The sequence below is a fragment of the Diaporthe citri genome (genome assembly GCF_014595645.1).
Source record: "Diaporthe citri strain NFHF-8-4 chromosome Unknown scaffold_1, whole genome shotgun sequence".
Lineage (NCBI taxonomy): Eukaryota > Fungi > Ascomycota > Sordariomycetes > Diaporthales > Diaporthaceae > Diaporthe > Diaporthe citri.
In genome coordinates, this window is record NW_025064846.1 from 8844227 (window position 1) to 8861698 (window position 17472).

At 57.5% G+C, this 17472-nt stretch overlaps 6 protein-coding genes across 6 annotated transcripts; 3 read left to right on the top strand and 3 right to left on the bottom strand.

The window, feature by feature from the left end:
* Positions 1 to 477: 477 nt before the first annotated feature.
* On the top strand, positions 478 to 1227 carry INS49_002290 (uncharacterized protein; the record flags this gene model as incomplete). Its single annotated transcript, XM_043163104.1, has 4 exons — positions 478 to 549; positions 626 to 804; positions 878 to 1007; positions 1081 to 1227. 4 exons carry the CDS (start codon positions 478 to 480, stop codon positions 1225 to 1227), a joined length of 528 nt encoding a protein of 175 aa, XP_043031610.1.
* A 192-nt stretch (positions 1228 to 1419) lies between these two features.
* Positions 1420 to 5393, bottom strand: INS49_002291 (uncharacterized protein; the record flags this gene model as incomplete). Its single annotated transcript, XM_043163105.1, has 4 exons — positions 1420 to 2531; positions 2590 to 3383; positions 3436 to 5113; positions 5183 to 5393. The coding sequence occupies 4 exons, from the start codon at positions 5391 to 5393 to the stop codon at positions 1420 to 1422; spliced, it is 3795 nt and encodes a 1264-aa protein (XP_043031611.1).
* Positions 5394 to 6945: 1552 nt separating this feature from the next.
* On the bottom strand, positions 6946 to 7789 carry INS49_002292 (uncharacterized protein; the record flags this gene model as incomplete). Its single annotated transcript, XM_043163106.1, has 4 exons — positions 6946 to 6980; positions 7034 to 7129; positions 7415 to 7649; positions 7787 to 7789. The coding sequence occupies 4 exons, from the start codon at positions 7787 to 7789 to the stop codon at positions 6946 to 6948; spliced, it is 369 nt and encodes a 122-aa protein (XP_043031612.1).
* A 1800-nt stretch (positions 7790 to 9589) lies between these two features.
* On the bottom strand, positions 9590 to 11170 carry INS49_002293 (uncharacterized protein; the record flags this gene model as incomplete). The annotated part of the gene is made up of 3 exons (XM_043163107.1): positions 9590 to 9901; positions 9964 to 10113; positions 10163 to 11170. The coding sequence occupies 3 exons, from the start codon at positions 11168 to 11170 to the stop codon at positions 9590 to 9592; spliced, it is 1470 nt and encodes a 489-aa protein (XP_043031613.1).
* A 284-nt stretch (positions 11171 to 11454) lies between these two features.
* On the top strand, positions 11455 to 11808 carry INS49_002294 (uncharacterized protein; the record flags this gene model as incomplete). Its single annotated transcript, XM_043163108.1, has 2 exons — positions 11455 to 11659; positions 11723 to 11808. 2 exons carry the CDS (start codon positions 11455 to 11457, stop codon positions 11806 to 11808), a joined length of 291 nt encoding a protein of 96 aa, XP_043031614.1.
* Positions 11809 to 14847: 3039 nt separating this feature from the next.
* On the top strand, positions 14848 to 17393 carry INS49_002295 (uncharacterized protein; the record flags this gene model as incomplete). The annotated part of the gene is made up of 2 exons (XM_043163109.1): positions 14848 to 16987; positions 17065 to 17393. 2 exons carry the CDS (start codon positions 14848 to 14850, stop codon positions 17391 to 17393), a joined length of 2469 nt encoding a protein of 822 aa, XP_043031615.1.
* Between the last annotated feature and the right edge of the window lie 79 nt (positions 17394 to 17472).

A 17472-nucleotide genomic window follows, 5' to 3' on the forward strand; every position in this document is an offset into this window, starting at 1 on the left:
CTCGCCGGTTGTCTCATGTGCTTCGATGGTGACAAGTTTCCAGTGGTTGACTATTTAGGTGGTCGCCCGCCGGCTCCATCCACCCACCAAACCCCAGACTAAACTCCAGCAACCAAAAAGTGGAAAGTAACACGTCGGATCAATGAATTGCTCCTTGCTGCCCTGATTTCCAAGCAACTCCGGTAACACGAATGAGCAGTCGCCAGGCGTCGTCATAGTACCCCTCGACAGGAGCCCGGCGTTTACGGCCTTTAGCGGCATTCAACTAGAAGGTGAGGGACACCAGCTTACGTCCGAGTTGGCCCAAGACATGATGGCACGACGAAACAGCAGACCGAGGAACATGATTACGTTTCGTTGGAATAACGGGTGGGCATAAATGGAGATGGGCATCTCGCTCCAGACAAGTACAGCTAGAAGAATAATTAAGACCACAGAATAAGCCACACACATCTCCAGCTCTACAAGCGTGACAAGATGTCGTCAACCTACACCGTCACAGACTACCTCCTCGACCGGGCCAACATTCACGACACGGTGACAAAGCTAGTATGAACAGCCTTATATCCTCACACCTCCAGTCGGGCGAAAAAGTGACCAGCTGACGGCCGGAAACCCCGAATAGGCATGGTACTACGACACCCACTCAGAGGCCGGCCTGCGTGACGAGGTCTTCGCCCCAGAACTTCGCGTCGACTACTCCAAGATCCTCGGCGGCGAGCCCTTCACCATCGCCGGCCCCGACTGGGCGGCCCAGGCCAAGGAGCTCGTCGAGAAGTTCGACTCGTCGCAGCATCTCTACGGGTGCGCATAAGCCCGATCCCTCCCCTTTCCGGCGATAAATAGTGTGAAGTACACGGGCGCTGATATAACACAGGCACTTCCTCATCGACCTGCCTCAGCCCGGCTCATCATCGCGCCCGGACAAGAGCACCGTCCTCGGGCAGTGCGGCGCGTCGATGGTGCGCCAGGGGGCCAGTGGGGAAGGTAGCCTGCTGCAGAACGGAGTGAGTCTCCGTCCGGACCAGAATCCATCGCCCACCTCACGCATTGATGTCCATACTGATGCCCAGATTTCAGGGCCAAGCGACCATCGAGGTCATCCGTCTGCCAGAGCCCGAGGCTAAGGGGGTGAATCCGTGGAGGATCAGCAGCCAGGCCGTTGCCCCGGCGTGGGTGCTGGGGAACAAGGGCGTCCTCGAGGGACTCCACGCACAGGGCTCGTAAAGGGGTAATCAATCAAATACGGAAACGTCTTGTATGTGTATTTCTGTCCCAAGGAAAAAAGTCACCGCGCTATGACCGATCGTGCTGCGCGGTGGGATATCTCTGTGTATGAAATCCAAAACCAGTAGGCAGACCAAATAAACAGACAAGCCCAAATCGTGTTGCTCTATCCTCACTCCCGTTTCCTGCCCTTTATGCAGATGGGCCGCCCGCCTTGCCACTCAGAGTCAGGCTCTCCTCAATGGCCTTCTTCAGGTCCTCGTCGTCCTCATCTCCTCCCGCGCCGGCCGCAGCCCCCTCAGGCTGCTTGCCCTGCGCCTTGAGCCTCCGGAACTCCTCCTCGGCCAGGCTCTGCTTCTTGACGTACTCCATGATCACCTCCTCCTCGGACCTCTCGGTCGTCCTGCGCGCCAGGTCCTCCCGGTGCGCCCGCTCCGATTCCTCCATCGCCTTTCGCAGCTCCTCGTCCGCCCCGCTCTCCCCACCGTGGCCCGCCGCGGCTGCATGGGACTGGGACTCCTGCAGCGCCCGCTCGAGGTCCTCGTCCTCGCTGCCGTGGTGTTGGCCCTGCGCTATGACGCTCTGCCTCGCTGCCTCCGCGATCAGCGCCTCGAACTCCTCGTCCGTGATCTCGTCCGCCCCGGGCCCGGCCTTCTTCTCGTCCGCCCACGCAGGCGGCGCAGATGGCTCGGACGGCCTCTGCTTCCAGTCGCCCAGCTGCCTCTGCTGCTCCTGCCGCCTCTGCTCGTCCGCGATCCGCCGCATCTCCTTGACGCTCGACCGGATCTGCGCCTCGATCATGGCGTCCTCGTTGGGGTCGCCGCGGGATGTCTGGTTGACCGACTCGCGGATGGCGCGCTCCATGCCGGGATCCTCTGGGGGCTCCGCGCTGGGGGTCACGCCAGCCTCTTCCTCGCGCTTCTTCTTCTTCCAGGCGTCTCTCTGCTCGTGGAGCTTTCTCCTCTCCTCCAGGGACATGTGTCTGGTATTCCAGAAACCCGTCTTTGGTGGGGAGTCAGGGAGCCTGTTGAGATCATCCTGGGACGCGGTCGCCGGTTGGTCAGAAGGCGCTTCGCTGGCGGTCTTCTCCTTGTATTTGAGGACGTAGAGGCCTCTCAACTCAGAGCTCATGGAGTTGAATCGCACGATGATGTCTTGCATCTCTTCGAGGTTAGCCGAGCCAAGGTCGGCTTGGCCCTGCAGTATCCGTGAGGTGACCACGTATTTGTCCACGCTGTGGTGGAACTTGGATCTGATTTCTGCGTGCACGCCTTTCATCATGTAGGCAGGTATTGACCAGATTCCTGCAAGACAAAGTCAGTATTGCAGTATTGCGGCTTGGACACACCATAATTCTCTTACCAGCAGCAGGCTTGAGGATCAGCCCTCCTATACCCTTGCCCACACCCTTAATGAATCCCTGACCGCCCTGCTTCTGCGCTCCTTTGTACGGCTGCGTTACCAGCCCAGAGACACCGTCATAGAAGCCAAGGCCGAGCTCCTTCCACGCAACCACGACTCCACTGCCAATACCTGTGACTTTCTCCGGTTTGCGGATGGTCTCGTCGTTGTACAGTCGAGGCGCGTTGCGGAATCCCTTGGCCAGACCCATACAGAAGTTCATCGGAGACTTGAATCCTGTCTCGACGATACGCGAGACATTCTTGCCAGTGTCGAGGCCCATTCCAAGTGCAGCCTCGACATCGAGGTTCTTCTTCGGCTTGCCCCCTTGGGAGCTGCTTGCGCCGTGAGATGACGGAGAAGTGCCGGACCTGGTAGGGGATTTGCCAGGTGATCTAGGCGTGCTGGAAGCTTGTTGCGTCGATCCTCCCAGGATAGTCGGGTCTGTGGAGCTGGCTGCGTCCGACTGTGGTGGGGGGCTCAGAAGTGCTGACGGCTGGGCGGACCAGGTGCTTGCGCTGTCGGAAGGGAGCGTGAGCTGAGACGACGATGCAGCGTCATTCGATGTCGCCGAGCTGTCATCTTTCTTCGGAGTGACCGATCCACTCGAGGACTTCTTGACAGTCTTGTACCAGTCTCTCGGTATGTCACCAATGGCCATGGCGATGCTGCCCATGTCTCCTACCAGGGCCGCCGTCACAGCGGAGACCGGGTCCCATGGCTGCTCTTCTGTGTCATGCTCTTGAGACCGGTACCTGAACACGTGTTAGCAACCTGATAAGAACGAACAAGAAGAGGGTCACCCACAGCTTCAGATCTGCATAGCGCAGCAGTCCTTCTTTCACAAGCACGGCCGCTGCCAGAGCACTCAGCCGGACCTTGGTCCGCCTGATGCGCCAGACAGCCGTGCGACTAGGAGCAATAGAGCAACGCAAATTGTCATAATCAAGTTGGTCATGGAAGCTCTTTGCTCCCTGGTCTGTGCCCTTCTCCTGCCTGATCTTCTCACCGAGCTCCTTGGCTCTTGCTTGGGTCTCAGGCCTCAGAGCTGAGGTGATGGCATCGGCAAGCTTCTCCGCAGTCAGCTGCTTGTAAGGGATGGGAGCCGGGCCAGCGCCGGCCTTCGCGATCATGGCGCCCCAGAACGGCTGGTCACCAAAGAACGGGACCACAACGGTTGGCGTCCCGGTCTTGATCCCGGCGGCAGAAGTTCCGGCACCGCCGTGGTGGACGACACAAGACACCTTCTTGAAGAGCCAGTCGTGCGGACAGTTGCCCAGCATGAAGACCCCTTCAGGGATGCCCACAGAGTCTGCCCCGATGCCGCCCCAGCCCTTGGACACGAGAGCGCGGATCCCTGCCTGAGTGACGGCGTCGAAGATCATTCTTGTGAGCTTGTTAGGGTCGTCGACAACGATGGAGCCGAAGCCGATGTAAACGGGAGGCGGGCCGCTCTCGAGGAAGGCAGCCAGGTCGGGCTCGGGTGTGTAGGAAGTGGCCAGGTCGAGGAAATAGAAGCCTGGGATCGATATTTCACGTCCCCAGTCGTTGGGTTTCGGGATCAGGGCTGGAGACCAGCAATATGTAGTCGGGATTCGCAGCCGTGTCAGTAGGCCTGGGGCCCAGATTAGAGACAGCGGCTCGAGGTCCAGCACCTTTGTCCTGAAACGATTAATGACATCCCCTAGCCCCTGCCATGTCATCATTTCCACCAAGGCATAGGAGACAAAGTTGGTCATGACATCGTCAGTATCGGTGCTTTGGATGTTGGCCAGTGGGTGAGGGAATGCTCGCGTGGGTGACCAGGGCATAGTGAACATCATGTGCAGCGGTATGCCCATCTTCTCGGCGATGTGGATATGCCCGAAGCTCGGCGGGTTTGCAATGATGGCATCAGCGACGAAGGGCTTGTCGTCAGGGTTTCCAGGCAGGCTGTAGTCGTCCCCAATGGGCTCGTTGGATAGGTCCGTCTCGACAGGCGGGCCGAGTCCATCACCTGCCTCGATGCAGGACCGCCAGCACCCAAGGACAATCTGTTCGATGCCCTTGCGCCGTTTCGTGATCTCGCCGCTCTTGAGGGCGTCTATGCCAGGCATGAGGCCGGGGTTCTTCACCATGAAGGCCATGAGCTCGGCCGGGTCTCCACCGATGCAGAAGAACTCGAGCCCGTTCTCTTCGACGAACTTCTGGAAGGTGGCATGGGTCGCGATCCGAACCCTGTGCCCGTAAGTATCCTTCAGCACCTTGCCCAGCGCGACAAATGGCTGGACATCACCACGCGAGCCGACGATCTGGATGACCAGATTCAGCTTGGGAGGGGGTGTTTGACCAGGCAGACCACCTAGACTGGGAGGGATGTATGCCGGTGGCAGAGGCCCTGAGGGAGTTTTCTGAGAGGGGAGTAGTTGGCCCTTCAAGGCCGGGGCCAAAAGCTGAGACAGCCTCCTGTTGGTCTGGCTGATATTGATATTGACACGGCCATCGTCTGAGTGAGAGCTTTAGCAGAGTGCTCAAAGGGGCTTTTGAAGAGGACAATTCCATGGCTGCAGCTCACCTGTGACTGCAGCACCAGCATTAAACCCATCTTGCGACAGATTCAGCTGGTCGTGGACCTCGCCATAGGCCGGGGGCGCTTCGTCACTGGCGCCCAGGTCCAAGGGGCTGCTCACGTTGTCGTGGATGTAGTTGAAGCCATCCGAGACCCCAGCAGCCTGGCGCAAGGTGGACTGCCGGGACATGTTCCCAGGGTTGTGCTTCTCGACCATGGTGCTCGTGCTCGTGCTCGTGCTCGAGTTCGAGTTCCAATGTAGGGGGTGAAGGTCTTGAGATGAAGAAGTAGTACCGAGTCAGCGTTGGCCAGGTGTAGGAGAAGACCTGCCAAGCCCTCGTACTAGGACCCTGGTATCGAGTGGATGCAGTAAATCGGGGAACAGGAAAGCCAACTTGGAATCAGTCCATAGAGAAAGCCGGTAGGAAGAGCAAGAATCGATCGTCATGCGAAGCCAAGTGTAGCTCAGCCAGGGACGTCACCGGCTGCGGGTGACCTGCTATGGAGGGGTAGTTGGTTGGTTTAGAGAGGTTGCCCAGGACCGGTAATGTAGACTGTTAGTGGAAACCTTGGAAAGCTTGGTAGGCCCAACTTAGGAGAGAGAGAGGGAGGGCCGCATTATCTATTCCACAGGTTAAGCCGTGGATGCCTATGCCAGGTAGAACGCCTCGTGCAGGCGGACATGGAACAGTCCAGCTCAGCTCCGTCTTGGCCCCGTTGTCCCATCTGCTCATTTCAGCGTCCAACGGTCGTGTTTCTATTCCCAAAGCCAGCGCCAGGCTATGACGACTTGTGATGTGGCGCTGCATCGCTCTATCGAGCTCTGGCTCCAGCATGCTGGCCAATCATTCTGCTCCATGTATGACGGGTTCGATACGACTGATACTCGTACTGTTTGCGCGTATACGCAAAAACGACTACTATACGAGCTAACATTTTGCATACCACCACCACTTCACTCAAGATAAAGCTTCCATATATGGAGCGCTCCATATTGTCCAGATCTTCTGGACTCGCTTCCTATGAGCACACTGGACAAAGCCACTGTACACTGCTCTACGAATGTCTAGATTTGCTCACCCTACTAGGCGTGGTTGTAGAAGTACAGACCGAAACTTATGCTGTAGCCGCTTACGCTTTTGCGAGGAGTTAAATACGATAGACTGTTACGAATCGCTTGCCAGTTGTATACCGAATCCGTCGGACCGCTCCGTGCTACGGCGAAGGAGGAGGCTGTAAGCTGGAACGGTCCGGCCCCTTTCCAGATCCGTATCCGTCGGGGTCAGCATTTACCCAGTGTACCCACGCCTAGGCAACCTTAAGTTTTGGGGGAGCATCTTCTATTGCACGCGTACTTAAACCAGCACCACAGACAGAGGCTGAGAGCACGGTTGTGGTAAGACTCCACGGGAATCTTCCAGACTTCTACGCCTTGCAACTCAGAGACGCTCCACTCCCGCTCCATGCCGCTACATATCACCATTGCAGGCCGGCCGATATTTGCGATGTGGTTCGGTATCATTCCCAAGTGCAGTTCCAATTCAAGTGCCCACATCCCATCTGACGCCTAAAATAAACATCTCGTGCTAGGGAGGATCTTCGGCCGCATCATTGCTGCAGAATAAAAGTGGCGTCGTTCCTCAAATCTAGTCCCGTTGCCTGATCGCGGCCACTTTCGTTCAGCCAGCGATATTCCATATGTTGTCGCCTCACACCCTTCCAGTGAAGGACTGATTGTCCATTACCCGCGATAACCCATCGGCGACCATCTAGCTCGAGAACTTCCGCGTAATCTTTGCAATGACTGCGAAGGGGTCAGCACTGCGAAGAGATTCCTGTATTGTATGGACAACTTACTGTGCAGGGCAACGACAGAGAAGATGAAGACCAGAGACAGCACCAGCACGACCACGGGGTCAACCTTAAGACCGGGAGACTCGTCGGTGTACAGCCCTATAAGAACAGAACATGTTAGCCATGTGTTTGCCAATTCTAAGCGCCGGTCCCTTGATGGCACTCCTCGTTCAATATCCTCGCGTGCGATTCACAGCGAGATTCGCTCGGCTGTGTCCTGCCACTCGCTCCTCTCGCTGTGACGAACACGGTAGACACAGCAAAGTGCCACCGACCAGCACGGCAGGAAGAGCACTCATAGGGGATCATTGAACAAGTCGTGGCTCATGAAGGGAACTCGAAGCGTAGTGGTGGTAAGGACCACGTGAGAGGGGGCAATCGTACTCAGCATCGTCGAGCTGCTCCCACCGGCACCGGCCGAGCGGGTGCTGTTCGGCCTCGCATTGGCGATCTTCTCCTTCTGGTCGGCAGCAGCGCGCCTGCGAATCACGGCGCGGGCTCCGCCCGGTGGTGGAGGGGAGTCCGGGCGGGCGGTAGACTGGCCGGAGGCGGGTGGGGAGTTGACGGGGGATGCGGGACGAGGGGAAGACTGTTTTGCACGGGAGGCATCGATCGTTAGCTACAGGATGTCCGGTCTGGATTGCCCAGAGCAGAAAGGGAACAGGGCGGTGATGGCGGCGAGCATCAGTGGCGATGCGAGTGATTGCGCTGGCGCATCTGCTCAATGGGCCGCGTGTGGTTTGGGGAGGGGCGTACCATTTTGATCCAGAGTGATTAAACGTGTAAAGAACGAGGTGCGTCAAGGGAATCGAGAAGGGCAGAGTCAAGCGTCTGTGGCTGTTGGTGAGCTCGAAGGAATGGAAAGGAAGCGTTGACGGTGCTGTCGGTTGATGGGTGGTGTCGCGTGGATGGAGCTCGACTCAATGGCTGCAAGTGCTGGTGCTGGGCCCCTAGAAATTCATTCAAACAGGTGTCTTCAATTGAAAGCGCAGGCATTGCCTACCACAGGGCCAAGAGGGACCGGCGCTAGCCAGATCTGCACCGGTAGGTACGTACCTTGCAGCACAGAACAGCAGCGGCAGCAGGAAGCAGCAGCGGCAGCCGGCAGGCCGGACGGCCGGCTCAGGTTCATCCGACCTCCCCCAACAAACTTCAGACCAGAACCAGGTGTCCAGGACCACCCCTGCTCCGGTCCAGAGAGAAGAACCCTGGAATAGCATATGAAAACGGATCCATCTGAATATGGAGCTCTTTTTGACTTCACATGGGGATCTGCAAGCTGGCCGACTTCTAGATCAATTCTAGCGACCGTTTCTTCTCGGTTGGTCTTGGGCAGTTCCGAACACCGGACTATGGGTCTTTATGAGCTTCACTGTTCCGAAACCTCTCACCCCGGGGACGCCTGACCTCGCCAGTCATGTCCGTTCCCAGCCTCGCGGAACATGTAGGCCAGTCGGCGTTCTGGCCGCCCTCTTCACACAACAGCCATCTTCACACAAGAGATGTATGATAAGCTTTGGATCGTCACGCGTATTCTTGCCTCCCGGGACTACTTGAATGACACTGGCTCTCCGCATGCTCCCCTGCGTTTCGGCACGTGGCCCCTCCTGGGCCGTCCTCCTTTCCTGCTGTGTTCCCTGGTCCAACGTTGGCTCGCCAGCCTCACAAGAGCCTCACAAGAGCCTCACTCCGGTCATGCATGTCAGAACGTCCAGCGACACAAGCACGCACACAACGGTTCGATAGAGCCGAGGTAGAAAATTGTAAGGTTCACAGCAATATAAGATTCCCCGTCTGTCTGCTCGCAGACACCTGTGTCTTCTGCTCTTGTATATGTAAAGTAAGCGAACAGCGGTGATGCTTGGGGAATGGTGAATCGACAAATGAAATAGAAAGGTTGAGTTTTCCTGCAGTCGGAAAAGACATGTGGGTAATAGAAGCCTCAGAAAATGCCAAATGCCTGCCAGCCTGGTCGCTTATTCCTCCTTTTACACGCACGTCATCAGGTTCCTCGCTCCCCCTCTCTGGCGCGACGGCAAAGGTAATAGTAAAGGTCGGTGTGTCCTCTTTTTTTCTTCTTCCCCTCCCGTTCGGAGGCTCGAGGCTCTCCTTATCGAACAGAAACTGCTCGCCGCCAATATTGGCGTTGCTCCCACCACCACCGCCAACCACCTCCCCGTGTCCAATCGCTGACCTGCTCCGAGCATCATCATCCCCAGCAAGGGCGTACGGGGAAAGTTTGGTTCGCCTGGACTCCTTGTCCAGAACCCGTCCCCTTATCCTCGTCCCCAATTTCTTGCTCCAGGCTGGCAGGACATCGCTGCGAGAGCCTTACTATTTATATGCATTAAACAGTAGAGGTCTATACCAGTCGCGACTGGCGATGCACTTCCCAACGCCTTCCGCTATGAGCAAACTCGAAAACACTGACGCAACATAATGCGTTGTCCCCTGCGTGACGACGATGTACCTCGTATGAAGTTGGGATATCGGATTGTCGCAGGTGGCAGGCGCAGAGGTGGGTGGAAAATAGAAGAACATAGAAAAGTATTAACTCTCTCAAAGAGTCACGTCGAGGACAAGGCTGACGTCTTGCACGTTCGAGCCGGCAAGGTCTTCAAGGACGGGTATCAAGTCTAGGAGCTCGTTATCGTGCGCGTCGGAAAACCAGCTGCTTATGGGGACGGCATGTTGTGGGTGGAAAATGTAGGATGTAGGGGAGTTGTCGATGATGATTGTGTCCTTCAGGTCTCGACCGATCTTGGCGAGGTCCTTTACGTAATTGCCGCCGTGGTTGTGGCAACTCTCCCGGAATAATCTGTGGTGGACGACACCGTGGATGTCCAGTTGATCCAGCAGAGGGTCGCCGTACTGTGTGTATCCCGTCAGCAGAGCCCACGATCGTAGGCGACGGCGGGACAAAAAGAACATACCTTGGACACCGACGCTGTGAACACGACAACCTCATAGAGCTCGCCCACTCTCTTCATAAACTGGTCTACGCCTGGTCGCTTGATCACGTAGACGTTGTGATAGTTACCCTCGATTTCCACGGGTATCGTGAAGTCGGCTTGGTGGAGAATCTAATATCTGTCAGCGCCTGAGACTAACACGCGCAGAGAATGGATTTACCTTGAAAGAACTGTGGACCAAGGTCTCGTCCAGATCGAGGACCAGACACTTCCTGCCCTTGAAATGTGGTTGTATTGGCGGCAACAAGGCGTCCTGAGGTGGCTGCTCTGACGCAGCGACCAATCCACCCTCGTTCTGAGGCGCGGCGGGTGCGTCTGGCATAGGAACAGGTGGAGGCGGCAGGTCTTCTGTGTCAACAGGTTGTGGTGGCTCCGGCGCCTGGAGGGCAGCAGCATCCACCATTTCGGTATCGCCATCCCCGTCCTTGGCAGCAGGAGCTTCCGAAGCTGATCCCCCGGCCTCGGCGTCTTGTGAGCGAGGTGGATCGACAGTCACCGTCGGAGCTGTTCCAATCAGGGTTGATTGTTTCGATTCCTCTGCGAGGGTCGATTGGTCCTGGGTCGTTGTCCCTGAGACCCTCTGCGCCCTAGAGGGCTCAGGAGGATTTTGTGTCTGCGCCACATCTTTCTCCTGCGCCTGGGACTTGCTGGCAGCGGTGTGCTCAGAAGGCGTCTGCGCCCTTCGGCTGGCGGTTGTCGGCCGCGGGGGCAGCTTCTCGACCTTGTGAGTCGGGGCGTCGGCCGGTTCGTTGTCCACCGGGTGAGCATCGTCAGGAACGCCGCAGCAGAACAGGGACAGCAGGCCGCCCTTCTTTTTCCGCTGGACTGGCGCGCTGGAAGAATTCGGCACCGAGTTGCCAGGGTTTGCCGCCTGGCTAGCATCGACAGCCGATCGGTTGCTGGACACACTTCCGTTCCTGTGGCGACCCATAATGCTTGCCTTTGACTCTTTCGAGCGCCCACCGATGCTATCTCTGGATTCGCTCGCAGTCGCTCCGCTCAGCCCCGTCGAGGTAGGTGACGATTGGCGCTTCTTGGACGATGATCTCGAAGGAACCTTCAGCAGGCGAGCCTTCTTGGAGGATGGCCCGTCTCCTGCAGATGCAATTTCTTTTTCTCTTGAGCTGTCGTGGACGTCTTGGGGTTTATCGATTAGGTCTCGGGACATTTCGCCGTTTGAGGTCGATGATGGGATCTACACTGGCAGCTGGGATCTAGCCTGCGATGACATTGGTCAGCATTGAGGAAGAGCACGTGGTGTCGACAGCCAGGCTGAAAAGGAGCGCGCGAAATGATTGACGACATCTCCTTGGGCGACATCCCCGGCCACCAGGTCATTGCGAAAGCCAAGGTTCTGGCCCAGTGCTGATTGGGGGTTGGACCCGGGGAGCGCAATGCATTGATTCTCGCGGGAGGCGATGAGCAGGTGAGCAGGGCGTGGGGAGGGGGGCGATGGCAGAGCGAGTGCCCACGGCCGTGTTCTGGGAGGAGAGACTGTGGAAAATCCTCACGTACCTCTGTAGTCGCAGTCAACTGGGGCTCCCAACCGCGTACAAGGTCCCAAAGCTCTTTAGACGGTCGCAGGGCTTGGGGGTGGCGCCAATCCAGTTTGTCGACGACGATGTTGTCGAGGATGAGCAGTTTGGGTTGTGGTCAAGTATGTCGGAGGTGTTTCTCGAGTAAGCAAGTTGGGTAATTTCGAGCTCGCAGATTCGACCAGGGGCTGATCTCGGTCGGGAGATGAGGGTGCCGCTCGCGCGCCAAAAGGAGGTCGAACGGGGGGCTGATGATGCTCTGGTCACCTAGGCGGGAGTGGGCAGGTAGAGCGGACCGAAGGCAACCCCAGTTGCATGCAAGCAGGAGAGGCGGTTCCCAGGCAGGCCACAGGACCGAAGTAGGCGCAGGACAGTTGCAAAGCCGCGTCGCCCGTCAGCCAGAAGGGATTCTGGGCTTGGAGGTACGCAGTGGATGGGGAAAGGAGCTCTGGGAGGTTGAAGAAGGTATCGGATCGGAGGCTGAAGAAGTCTAGCAGCAGAAGCGAGATTGGGCCAGCGTCCAAAGAAAGGCAGTCCTGGGAGGACAGGCCTGGCAGGGTGGATGGGTGGATGGGCAGGTAAATTGCGGTACAGGTGCTAGCTGCTAGATAACGCACCCCGGCCGGGAGGAAGGACATCTTGCCCAATTCCGCCTAAGGGGTGCCGTTCTGGCCGGTGAGTGGCTTGGAGAGGCACGTTAGTCTCCAGAAGCGGACCTGGCCCCGGACTGCACTAACAGCGTTGTATCTGCCCATCCATGGATCCTGGCCATGTCTACTCTGTGCCATGGCCCATCATGGCCCGTCATGGCCTAAGGCCCACGGCCGTGGGAGGGCAGGGCTTCCCTTTCGGGTGCTGGAGCTTGGGTCTGGTCTTATTAGCAACTGCAAGAAGGAGATGACACTGGACACTAAAAAGCTGGGTGGGCCAGGCCGGCTCGCCCCAAGGCGATGGGACCCGGAGCAGACGCGGGTACAGGAGCGACACGCAGGTACCTAGCATTTAGCGGGCAGTGGGGTGCCTGGTTATTATTATATACAGTAGTAATGACAATAATGACAATGTCCTCCTGCAGGATTTCCGAGGTTTGGTAGTGTCATGGTCTCGTCTCATCTGGACAACCTGGTAGGTTCTACCGGGCAAATACAGCAATATGTTATTATAGATTGGTACCCAGTCCACTGTCGCGAAACTTTGATGCCGGCAAAGCACTTCCCAGGTTGTCATGATCGAGGGTAGGCTAGACACGGACTGCCCAGGGCATGCTTTCGTCGCCACTCGGCGACATGGCAGCGGCGTCCGACATACAGTACGATGGCGTCCCGGGGTCCAGTATCGGACATCAGCCTCGCTGCCGGTGGCGCACTCACTCGGCCCAGCCTCAATGCGAATCATCACTGATGGCCCGTCCCGTCCACGACCACACCCGTGACCACCAGCAAATGGAGCAGGTCATGCAGAGCGCCAGGGGATGCGAGACGAGAGCGAGAGCCAGACAGCCAGTCAGCCCAGAAACCGAGTATGGGAACGAGGCATGACACAATCACCCGAGGGGCCACAAGCAATTACTGGTACCTATGAGGAGCTGCTCTGCCCAGTCTGCATAATGCACAACTTGGGGGGAAAGGGGGCCTGAGGGCCGGTGATGGGGTGGGCATCTGGGCACACAGGCACGTAGCTTCTGTTGCGAGGGGAAAACGCGACATTTGCGTACTGTGCTGCGAGACTGGCTGCGGTGCGTGGGTGTGATTTGGTTCCCGCTGAACCCACCAATCCACAATTGGAGCCCACGTTTCACACACGCACGGTGGAGACGGCGGGTAGCTGAAGCCAGAGAAGCTTGTCAGGGCTTCCAGAGGTTCCCGGCACGTTGAAGAATATCTCGCAGGACATATGAATAGTATCACATGTAGTCCAGCGAAGCATCATGGAAAGGCAGCAGCCTCGCCCACCGTCGCAGTTGTGCCCTAAAGCTGGTGCTGATGCTGGTGCTGATGCTGGTGCTGATGCTGGTGCTGATGCTGGTGCTGATGCCCGGATGTCCATGCCTGGATGCCCAGAATCTGCCAGCTGAGCACATGTTCCCTTGGGGCTCATGGTCGGACGGCTCAGCCAGTCACAACCCTCAGGCACACCTTGCTTGAACTGGGCAGCCGCTGCGGTCCGAAATCAAGCACCACTTGCTTGCCACCCTTGAGATGCGGACGGATACCCGTCTGCAGAGCCGTGGGCTGGCCCGGTCTTGATTGGTCCTGCTGCCGCCGAACCATGAGCGGAGTGGCATTTAGAGGAACCAAGCCGTCCACCCAACGCAATGGCACACCCTGGTTAGACTTTGGATCGAAATGAACTCATGGTCGGGCACAGGCCATGGGCAGATTGTCTCTGATTGCCCCCGTCTCTGTCTCTGGACGGGGATCGCTAAAAAGTGCGGTCTGACGACTTTGTTTTGTGGGTGAAGATGGAACGGTACATAGCCTACATGTAGGCACCACTTGCAGACTGGAGCTGGGCTGGACTGACTTAGCATGAGACACACCATGGATTAGCATGTGGTCTTCTGTCTGACCTTCAGACACAACCCATCTCACATTGTGTCTTGCTGACGTCTGCAGTGAGCGTGACTACATTCCTGAGCAGCGGCAGATGTGGGCTTCAACGCGGACGAGCCCGGGTCTTCAGCCTTCATTTGTTACGGAGAGGATGCATGCGAGTTGACAAACACACAAGGCCAGAAAGCAAGCTGTCTAAGCTCCGGCCATGACGAGAGCTTTCAAAGCTCGAGGACTACCGCGTCGGGAGCTCTGGGACTCCAGGGCTGGAGAAACACTATTTGCGTTCAATGGTGGTGGGCAGTCCCGAGAGAGTAACCAAACCCCCTGGAGCGAAGCTCGGGCCAGCTCGACCTTCTCCGCTTGGGGCCCTCCTGTGCCTAGAGCCTCGGGCCTAAATCCTGGGGTAGCTAGCAAGGGCCTAGGTTATCACATGCCACAACCTCCTTCCGAGTGTCAAGCCGCAACCCCGTTCAATGACATCGGGACAACAAGCATGACTTGCGCATCGGCAGAACCTCAATTTGGCACAACACGAGCAAAGCCTTGACTTCATTCTGGTCACCTGCTGCATGACATACTTTCTGGACATCCAACCGAATCTCAATCTGTCTTGCATGGCTTTTTAAACCACCCAGTCGCAACACAGTAGCCGCTGACGGACAAGGGCGGCCGGCTCGATCGCACAGCGCCGCCGCCACACCCGATGGCATACCCTCCTACATAGTCTCGATAGAATCTCGCCAGGCCAACCCAGCATGGCAGGCCAATCGACGCTGCGGCACTCAGCCGCTGAGGGCGCCATTCTGGAGTTCGTCGAAAAGTACACCACCCTGATCCGAACCCGCTTGCGCCAGACTTCGCGGACGACCCGCCTCCTCGCGACCCTTGCCCTCGTCTCCTCCATCATATTGGGCGCAGAGGGCTCCCGCCGCTGGTGGAAGCGCAGGAAGTCGGAGAAGGAGCAGGGTTTCAAGCTCGTGAGGACCAACTCGTGGCTGCACAACAAGGACGGCTCGCGCACCATCTACGTCCCTTACAAGGACGGCACCTCCAAGGTCGTGATCCACACGACCAAGCCGCTGACCTTTGAGGCGCATCGGAGGTTGTTCTTGAATCCGCCACGGGTCTCGGGCCTGGGCGATGGCACCGTTCCCTCCGCGCAGACTAAGCCGGGGCTCAACCTGGCCTTTCTCCACCAGTTCCTGAGCCTGATGAGCATCATGATACCAAGATGGACGAGCAAGGAGGCAGGGCTGCTCGTCAGTCATGGCGTTTTCCTCATGCTGCGGACTTACCTGTCGCTTGTGGTCGCTCGTCTCGACGGTGAGATCGTCCGCGACTTGGTGGCCGGCAACGGCAAGTCATTCATCTGGGGCATTGTCAAATGGTGCGGCTTGGGAAGCTTTGCCTCCTACACCAACGCCATGATCAAGTTCCTCGAGTCCAAGGTATCAATCGCGTTCCGGACAAGGTTGACGAGGTACATACATGACCTCTACCTCAACGACAATCTGAACTACTACAAGCTATCGAACTTGGACGGCGGCGTGGGTCAAGGGGCAGACCAGTTCATTACCCAAGACCTGACGCTGTTCTGCGCTGCAGCTGCGAACCTGTACTCCTCGTTAGGCAAACCTTTCGTCGACATCTGCGTCTTCAACTACCAGCTGTACCGGTCTCTCGGCCCCTTGGCGCTGACTGGTCTGTTGAGCAATTACTTCTTCACCGCATCCATCCTCAGGCGCCTCTCGCCTCCATTCGGCAAGCTCAAGGCTGTTGAAGGCGCAAAGGAGGGCGATTTCCGCAGCTTACATGCCCGCTTGATAGCCAACGCCGAGGAAGTGGCCTTTTATGGCGGCGCAGAAATGGAGAAGCACTTCCTCAACCGCGAGTTCAAGTCTCTCAAGACGTGGATGGAGGGAATTTACATGCTCAAGATCCGCTACAATATCCTGGAGGACTTCATCCTAAAATACAGCTGGAGTGCCTACGGCTATCTGCTGTCCTCGTTACCAGTTTTCCTCCCAGCCTGGGGAGGACTGGGCGGCGCATCAGAGCTCTTGGATTCAGCCGAAAAGGGTGGCCGCGAGCGCGGCCGCATGCAGAACTTTATCACGAACAAGCGCCTTATGCTGTCGCTTGCTGACGCCGGTGGCCGCATGATGTATAGCATCAAGGATCTATCTGAACTGGCCGGATATACTAGCCGTGTGTACACGCTCATCTCAACTCTGCATCGCGCACACGCCAACTCGTACTTTGCCCGGGGCAGACCCAACGAGTTTTACTCTCTCAGTGATGTTCAGGGCACAATGCAGAAGGGTTTCGACGGTGTACGGCTGGAGAACGTGCCTATAGTGGCCCCAGCTCTATGGCCGCAGGGAGGCGACGAGCTGATCGAATCCATCAGCATGATTGTCCGCCGCGGCGAACACCTGCTCATCTCGGGCCCCAATGGCGTCGGTAAGAGTGCCATCAGCCGAGTCCTGGCCGGATTGTGGCCAGTGTACCGCGGCCTAGTGTCCCGGCCAAAGGCCAACGGTGAGGACGGGATCATGTTCCTCCCGCAACGGCCCTACCTCAGCGTGGGCACGCTGCGGGACCAGGTCATCTACCCGGACGGCGAGGCGGACATGCGCGAGAAGCGGAAGAACGAACACGACCTCAAGAGTGTGCTCGAGGCTGCGAAGCTGGGGTACCTGCCTGACCGCGAGGGCGGGTGGGACACTAAGAAGGAGTGGAAGGATGTCCTCAGCGGCGGCGAGAAGCAGAGGATGGGCATCGCGAGGCTGCTGTACCATGAGCCACAGTACGCGTTCATCGACGAGGGTACGAGCGCGGTGTCGAGTGATGTGGAGGGGCTCTTGTATGAAACGTGCAAGGATAGGGGGATAAGTAAGTTGCTCCATTCGCAAGGCCATACGCACCGCAAATCATTTTTCAACACGAATCTAATTGGCATTTTCATCTAGCACTCATCACAATTTCGACCCGCGCCTCCCTGAAGAAATACCACACCTTCAACCTCGTGCTCGGCATGGGCGAGAACGGCGACGAGTGGGAGTTCGAGCGCATCGGCACCGAGCGGGAGAAAATGCACGTCGAGAGGGAGCTCCAAGAGCTGAGGGAGAGGCTGGCCAAGGTCGAGGAGTGGAAGACGAGGAGGGACGAGATCGAGAAGGAGCTGGCGCAGGTGTGGGTCGAAGGGGGCGACAGCCTGCAGCCTCCTGCATATACGGAGAAGGAGGACGGGCAGGACACTAGCGCCCAGGAGCAGGGCAATGTGGACGTGCCGGCATGATAAATGGATGTGTGTGTATGTATGTGTTTTATATCTGATCCACTTGACTGAATCTATTCACCATTTCGAAAGACCCGTT